Raw genomic sequence first — 8,063 nt, 5'->3', positions numbered from 1 at the left:
GGCTGCCAAACCGGCCGCATGCAGCCGCCTGGCTCTTTTTTTTTTCCATTTTCCACTGGAGGACCCCAGTTTCCACAGCAAGACCTGCCAGCTGAAGCCCAGCCTGCAGCGCTCTCGGTGAAGGGAGAACGTGCTTCGCCTGCTCTGCGCCGCTGAAGGGCTCCCGGAGCGGGGTGATGCCGGCAGCCTGGTCCCGACCGGGAGGAGCGCCTGGATGAGCCCCGGCGCTGGGGTCGGGCAGGAGGAAGGTGCTGCAGGCTGGCCTGCTCCCCTGAGCAGCTGAGTTCTGGTCTGAGCAGGGCGTTCAAGAGCAGGGCAGGGACAGAAGCAGAAGTAGGGACAGATGGAATGTGACCAGCTACTGAATCAGTAAAAGCTTCTGTCTCCCAGTGAGGGCAGGATGGAGAACTAATATTATACTTGCATTTGGGTTACCTTTTCCTACTTCCCCTGAAACCGCTCAGGTTGTATGAATTTTTCCTTTTTCTGATAATTGCTGCACCAAAACTTAGTTGATTCAGAGAGCACTGAAAAGTTAGCTGTGCCGAGCTGCTCTTGCTGTCAGTTACAGGTGGAGTGCAGAGAAGATGAGCTATCTGTTGACCTTTAAATCTAGCCTTTACTGTTTCCATGTAGGATGGTGAGGATGGTCCTGTGCCATACAGCTATGACTCCCATTGCTCACCCTCCATGAGCACCATCCGGAATGGGGAGCTGTTTGGGCACGATGGATGCAGGGGAGGTCATGTTTAAGTACCAATATGGTTTGTTAGGTGTTTTTCACCCCCGTGGAAGCTGGCACGCCAATCACATGAGGTGTGCTGTTTGCTGTAGGTCACCTTCCATTCACAGACCTCTGACGTGTGTGACTTGAAGGAGAATGTCCTTGTGGACTTGAATTATTTATTTTTGAGTTGAGAAAAAAGGGTCTTTTTTGAGTACACTGTGACGTGCTCTTTCTTTGAAGAAAGCCTGTGGTGTCTCTGAACAGCAGGCAGGCTTCAACCAGCAGTGCCAGGCACAGCGGAGACTTTACCCCTTTGAGCTCTCAGCTGCTTTTCCCTCAATGGCTTTTTATTGCACTATTGTTTTGGTTTACTCTGGGCTCCTCTCTGTGTAGATAGGCATGTAATGGCTGCAGCAGGAGTATGTGGCTGGCTGGGAGGAATGACCTAGGGAGACCTAAGGATAGCGTTTCTGGGCTGTACGTGCCTCTGAGCAAACTAAAACTTTTTTTCTTCAAGCCTCAGTTCAGATGCCGTGCCCTAAAGGACAAAATGTGCTGATGGCAATTACAGAGAAGCCAGGTGCCAAACGCAGTTGAGTTGCAGCTTAATGCGTACTGCTCGACTTTTGGTGAGCTACCTCTCGGCGCACTGCGAAATCAAGCTCGCTTCCACAGCTATGTCAACAGACCTCTGATAGGCAGGTGACAGGTCTTCCTCCCCAGTTACCTTCTTGGCTATGAAAGACCTTTCTTTATATGCAGGCTTTCCTCTAACAGGAGCTGACTTCTGTGGAGTCCTTGGTTTGCTATCACTGTAATCTGTAGCTGGCCAGGAATACCTGTGTGGGAGGACAGGTTAAACTTTTCACCCTCTGTATTTCTGGCGATTAGTCTTCAGCCTCTGTGCTCGGGTTTGAGTGGTGAAGAGAAGCAGAAGATTGCCTGAGTAGCTGTGTGTGAAACAGGAGACTAGGAACTGGCATTAATTTCCTCTTGCTCGTTTGCATTGGCTCCATCCTTGGCAACGTGAGCCGGGTTAGTAGTTCTTGCTTTGTCTTGGCCAATGCGCTGTCTGTTCCCATGGAAATGGGGGTGGAAGTGGCAAGTGTCAGCAGAGAACTTTGCCTGGATCAACTTCTCCTGCCTGAAGTGCATCATCCTATTTGGGAATGTTGTTTGGGCCCTTCTCAGGAGAGCATTTGGATGCCTGCAGGCAGCACTCATTTCAGCTGGGTGACTGTGAGAGCAGCAGCTGGTGGAGCTGTTGGTGCTCTTGAGACCTTTGTGTATCTTTCTGGATTCCTTCTTCCTGTCTTCAAGATAGCATGTATTGCATGTTGCAGTGAGAAGAAGGGGTCTTGTAAGATGTCTCATGCTTTTCACCCTTCTGCCCTCCTCCAGGTTTTCACTTGAGGAGGGTGAGTCGCTATAACCTGATGCCATCGACACTACGTTCAAATCTGTTGAATGAATGAGTCGAGTCAGTCCTACGCTGAAGGTTTTGGTTTTGTACTCAGGGTTTGTAATTTGAAAATGCTGTAAAAATATTCTAGGTGGTTTTCCTCTTTGAAGCAGGAATCAATGGCCAAGTCCTTTGGCTTTGTGCCCTGTTTGTGAAACAGACTCTTCTTTCTGAAATGGTGCGAGTGAATTTACTGTAGACTGCAGCAGGTCCAGACCTGTTTTTCTACAGGACCCGGGCTTTGGGGCTTTGGCTACCCCAGCTTCTGCTCCAGTAGTGCCTCCTCCTGGTCAGAGCAAGGAGGGGAGACAGGCCTGACAAGGACATAAGTGCTAATGCCACTGTAGGGAGTTAAGCACTTCAGGGGTATATAAAGTGTCTCTTTGTGTCTCAGAAAATTAATGCTTCCTCTCACTGTTTTGTGCTTGAAACGCAGCTTCTGACTATGGTATGAAGCTGCCAATCTTGCGGTCCAACGCGGAAGATCAGATTCTGTACCAGACCGAGCGTTACAATGAGGAAACCTTTGGCTATGAAGTTCCCATCAAAGAGGAGGGTGACTATGTGCTGGTGTTGAAGTTTGCAGAGGTTTATTTTGCACAGTCTCAACAGAAGGTAAGCAACAGCTCCTGGCTTGTCTTTTTGATGCAAGTTCCTGGCTGAGACCGTGCATGTCCAGGTTGCCTCTGCTGCTTTGCATGCTGGAGAAAGGAGTAAAGTAAGGCACTAATGGATAACTTGGTTCCTAGCGCTCTTATGGGCTCTGAAACTTCAAGCTCTTCCATATTCCAAGTGTACGTTTGGCTTGGAAAATGGCATTACAGAGTATTTAAACAAATGTACAACTGAACAAAGCTAGCACTAGAGTTTTACGATTTGCTTAGGCTGTGCTGGCTGTGAGAAGAAGTGTTTTTGCCTTTTTCCTGAACACTTGTTCCTGACCTGACAGCATCCTTGTGCTGGAGGAAGTGCTGTGCAGAGTGAGTCAGGGGAGTGATCTGGGTTAAATAACCTACTCAAAACAGTTTTTATGAATGTAGTAAGACTTGATATTGGTTCAAACTGATCTCGAAAGCACAAAGTTAAATCCAGCCCTCTTTATTGCTCTTTAGAGAATAATAATCCTTGTCCACTTTTGAAATCCCTCGTGTACACACGTGGAAGCAGAAGCACTAAGAACTCAAAGCTCTGTGATAAACTGGGAGAGAAGTGGTGTGTGTTTTAGTCCGGCTTTCCCTCAATTCCCTCAGCTTCTGTAGAGCCCTGCTACTTAAGCACTGTGCTGCCTTCCTGCCAGAGAAGTATTTCAGGGAACAGAACTGGTGGGGCTGGCTTAGAGAATAGATGCAAAAAGCAGCCTCAGATGAAACCAAAGGGCTGAGGCGTCTTTGGTTCCTCTTCCTTCATGTGGTTCTGCCAGGATTCCCCAGGTGCTGAGTGAAGTTTGAGTCATTACAGCTCTGAGGAGGACTTTCACTCTGAATTCACAGACGTGGTTAGCCGTTCAGCATTTTACCTCCTTCAAACCCTGTGTCCTTCACCAGCTTGTTTCCTCTTCTCTGCTGCAGGCTGTTAGTTAGAAATGGCTTCGCTCCCCAGGGTGTGGTGTGCCGCAGCCACCCTGGGTGGAAGGGGGTGGAAGAAAATTATGAAAGAAGAGTATGAAGAAACCAGAATACAATAGTGCTGTCCTCCGTTCTGGACAGTGGACCTGGGGGTTATTTTTAAAGTTGAAGGCAGTTGTCAGGGTATCTAAAAGCAATGGTAATGCTTCACTCTCTTTACCTGGCTGCTTTTGGGTTTTAAATCCTTCCCAAGGGAGTGGCGCATGTGTGGTGGGACAGTGCATGCTGCAATGCTTTCCGCTCCTGGGTGCATCACAAGCAGAGACCTTTCCTGTTCCCCTTTCAACCGTCATGTGCCTGAATCCGTTCTGACACTCTGTCGCTTCTTCTGCCCCGAAGGTATTTGATGTTCGCTTGAATGGCCATGTGGTGGTGAAAGACTTGGACATTTTTGACAGAGTTGGACACAGCACGGCTCATGATGAGATCATTCCCATGAGTATCAAAAAGGGGAAACTGAGTGTCCAGGGAGAGGTTTCCACGTTCACGGGGAAGCTCCACATTGAGTTTGTAAAGGTAATAAGCTTTGCTGGGCAGAGCCCTCAGCTTTCTTTTCCCCTTCTTCCCCAGCCAGTGGTGCAGTTATGTGCTGGGGGAGGAGAGGGGATGGTAGGTAGGGGATATTTCTTGCCTCAGAGCTGCAGCACTGACGTCTTTCTTTTCTTTCTTTAGGGCTACTATGACAATCCAAAAATATGTGCCCTATACATCCTGCAAGGAACAGTGGAAGGTAAGAACAGTTTTTTGAGCCAGAAGGCTCTTCCCCCTTGGAGAGCAGCCTGTTGCTTCTCAGACCATGAGATCATAGTTCTTGTTGACCCAAACTTCTGCCAGAACTGTTTCTCTCTCAGCAAGTTCCCACAGAGTGCAGTGTCAGAATGAAGTAAGTGTGTAGTGTCCTCCTACTCCTCCAAGTGCACAAAGCTGTGTAATTTTTGGAGTAAGAAAAATGAATTTGGTTCAGGACTGTGCATATGGAAGAGGAGAAGGGAACGTGTCCGCTGTTCAGAACGGAGGACAGCACTATTTTATTCTGGTTTCTTCATACTCTTCTTCCATAACTTTCTTCCACCTCCTTCCACCCAGGGTGGCTGTGGCACACCCTGGGGAGCGAAGCCATTTCTAACTAACAGCCTGCAGCAGAGAAGAGGAAACAAGGGTCAGTCTTAGCTTATAGCGACAGATAAATTCCCTCTGGACGTGGATGTCAGGAGCAGCCCTGCAGACAAGTAATTTACAGAGATGTCTTAGCTAGTAATTAAGTGTTTCTTACCTGAAGCTTTGTTTTGCCTCCTCAGCTCGAGGACAAGAGAGCGTTTTTCCCCGATATCAGTTCCTCTGGATAGCTGTGGGGAGTGCTAGTGAAGTCCTTGTTCTTGTATCACCCTTTTTGGAAGTTTGTGCTGGAGTTGAAGCCCCTCTAGGACCCCTCTTGGACCAAAGCACCTGTTTGCTTTACTATTGGTCAGGGATTGCCAAGTGCTGCTGAAGATTTGGTGCCTGACCTTGTGGCCGGGTGGCACCTTGCTGCGTGGGGGACCTGCAATTCGGGCCCTGGGCTCAGAGGACTGGATTTGAGTGGGGTGGGGCCGTGCTGCCCTGATAGGTCTGGGGCTGGAGGGGAGGGAGAAAGCAGATATGAGAGGTAGGATCATTTGTGGAAAGGGTTGTTCCCATTCACACCGGTATCTGCTGGTCCTGCAGGCAGTAGGTGCTGGTTCTTGACTAGATCTCGCTGAGCAGCTGTGGTATCTGACTGTGTATGCTGTGAGCGTGCTTTTGTGCTGTAACTTCTCCTGTGTGACATGTAGATGGGATGGAGGGATGTAATTTTCTTTGCAGACTGGGTCTTTAGATGCTCTTGCATCATGGAGGAAAGAAACAGTGGTATGAGCCTCTGTGAGGGAGGGTGCTTCTGTTCCCTGGGGTGCTCTGGCCATGGTGTTGCTGTGGTGTCAGGTGCCCTGTTGCCAGTGTGCATGCTGGCGAGGGGAAGGGGGTGACTCGGGTGATTTTTCCAGGTTACATCCTGCCTCCTTGCAACCTTTTGTCTTGTCCAACAGATGTTCCAAAGCTGCAGCCGCACCCAGGTCTGGAGAAAAAAGAGGAAGATGATGATGAAGATGAATATGATGATGGCTCCAGTGTTAAAAAACAGGCAAATAAGAACCGGGTTCAGTCGGGTCCACGCACACCAAACCCCTATGCCTCGGACAACAGCAGCCTCATGTTTCCTATATTGGTGGCCTTCGGTGTTTTCATTCCTACCCTCTTCTGCCTCTGCCGATTGTGAGAGCAAGCCCCACCGAGCATCAGCCAAGGGGCTGGGAGGGAAGGAGTTGGACCAAACACGGTTGCTTTCAATTTCTTCATATTGTTCATAATTTAAAAGGAAAAAAAAAATCATTTGGAATGAATAGCAGGTCCAGGTAAGAGAGAGCTTACCTTCCCCCTGCCAGCAAGCAGCGAGGCCCTCCCGTTCGCACCATGTGCAGCCTCCGATCCTCCCTGGGGCATCCAAGAGTAAACTGAGTCCTGGCTGTCAGTGTATTGGGCTGTGGAAAGCTGATGCTAGTGGCCCTGGGTCACGTCCCACACTGAGAGAAAGCCATGTGCTGCAAGATCTCTGCCTTTACTGGGTGGAATACAGTTCCTTAAGCAGGGAAGCAGCTCCTAAAACCAGGCCTGCATACACGTTTTGTCCAGGCGCGTGCAAATGTTGTGGTGCCGTTGGGTGACTAACGACTACGGAGGACGGAGCCTGGCTCAGCATCTCCCTGAACGTGTGCAACACGATGTATGGTACTCGCCTGCATAAAGATACCAAGACTCCAGCTAGCTGCTCGGCCTCTGTGGAGATGTCCCCCTCCTAAGAGTGCAAGCTGTGCCAGGAGCAGAGGGATTTATCTGGCCTGATTTGCTGCACCATTTGGGAGAGACTTTCCTAGTTTGACAGTTGTGATGTTAGATCCGTCGCAGAGGGATTCTGCTGCAGCCTGCGAGAGGCTGACGTTGTTAGCGTCTGATCAGATGCACTTGTTTTCTGTATTGATTATGGCTTTTGTTTCCTTTAATATCCTTTTCTTTTCAAAGGTTTCATTTTAAGCTCAGTTCCTTGTTTTGCCCTTTCTAGCAAGTGACCTCTCCTTTTGGAAGAAGCTGAGAATCAGGTGACCTAGAGAGGAGGTTTGGGACGTTTTCCTTGACCTTCCTAACGGTTGGCTCCCGCCCCATGACTGAACAGCCTGTGCCGAAAGGCAGAGTGGAGCAGCCTCGCGATGCTCCCTGTGAGCTCTCGTTCCCTGCTGTAGGGCCAGGCCTGTCTGCAGCGGTGAGAAGCGCCGTGGAGTCGGTCGGTGTCTTCAGTTAGCGTGTGAAGGCGCTGTGGCAAGGGGGCAGATGTCCAGCGTTTCAGTACTGTAGAGCAAGGTGGTTTGTTGCCCTCCAGAGATGGGCAAGGGAACAGAACACTGGAGACGAGGTCACCTGTTTTCCCCAGGGGGATTTCTCCAAGAGGCTTCTGCTCCCACATGCAGAGCCTGCGCCTGCCTGACAGAGGCTGAGCAGAGCGAAAGCCCTCGCTGCGCCTGCTGATCCAGAGCTGCAGGCCCCGAGCAGCTGCCTTCCCACAGTTTTGGCCTCTGACACGCTGAGCACTTCCGGCTGGTGGGAGGGAGGAATTCTGTGTGTTGGAGCAGGATCTGTCCCAGGCATGGTGGGGTCCTTGCGGGTTAGCTTCAATACTGGTGAGCTCTGGGCTCACAGAACACTTTACCTCATGCTCTCTCTTGTTCTCAGAAGTGCTCTCTTTACCTGGAGCGGGTGGCACTGAGCAGTGCTCTCCTTGCTGCTGCTCTTCCCTGCACCTGAGTTTTCCCAGCAGTTGTTCTTGAGTTTGATCCTCTGCAGTGGCTCAGCCTTCCTTTGAGCTGAGAGGGGTCAGCAGAATTCCCTAGTTTCTGGAAAGGAAGCCAGAGGAGCAGCCTTCCTGCTATGCTGGGCCCAAGCAGCTGAAGCCTTCCCTTCCTCCGAACCCTCAAGCTGTGATACGAGCTGCCAGCTCACTAGCTCCAGAATGGGAGCTGGGGAGGTGTCAGAGCACTGCTCCCTGCAGCAGTGGCACTGATCCTTACCCTTCTGGTCACATGCATCACTGCTATAGGCCTGACCCGAATTCTGTGTCTGTGAGCTAAAAAGCAAGCAGTAGGACCTTAATTACCTTCTCAGTCGCACAAGTGGTAACAGCTCA

At 50.2% G+C, this 8,063-nt stretch overlaps 1 protein-coding gene across 1 annotated transcript; it reads left to right on the top strand.

The window, feature by feature from the left end:
• The first annotated feature begins 2,629 nt into the window (after positions 1 to 2,629).
• On the top strand, positions 2,630 to 6,324 carry MLEC (malectin). The gene is made up of 4 exons (XM_010147276.1): positions 2,630 to 2,804; positions 4,154 to 4,330; positions 4,487 to 4,544; positions 5,878 to 6,324. The coding sequence occupies exons 1-4, from the start codon at positions 2,640 to 2,642 to the stop codon at positions 6,105 to 6,107; spliced, it is 630 nt and encodes a 209-aa protein (XP_010145578.1). The 5' UTR covers positions 2,630 to 2,639; the 3' UTR covers positions 6,108 to 6,324.
• The last annotated feature ends 1,739 nt before the right edge of the window (positions 6,325 to 8,063 follow it).

This window comes from Eurypyga helias, unplaced genomic scaffold (assembly GCF_000690775.1).
Source record: "Eurypyga helias isolate BGI_N326 unplaced genomic scaffold, ASM69077v1 scaffold24442, whole genome shotgun sequence".
In the NCBI taxonomy this organism is placed as follows: Eukaryota; Metazoa; Chordata; class Aves; order Eurypygiformes; family Eurypygidae; genus Eurypyga; species Eurypyga helias.
This window is presented reverse-complemented; position numbering and strand designations above follow the sequence as displayed.

Coding starts and splice junctions, on each gene's coding strand:
- MLEC (XM_010147276.1), top strand. CDS start 2,640: ATGAAGCTGCCAATCTTGCGGTCCAACGCGGAAGATCAGATTCTGTAC. Junction 4,331..4,486: donor TCCACATTGAGTTTGTAAAG/GTAATAAGCTTT, acceptor TTCTTTCTTTAG/GGCTACTATGACAATCCAAA. Junction 4,545..5,877: donor CCTGCAAGGAACAGTGGAAG/GTAAGAACAGTT, acceptor CTTGTCCAACAG/ATGTTCCAAAGCTGCAGCCG.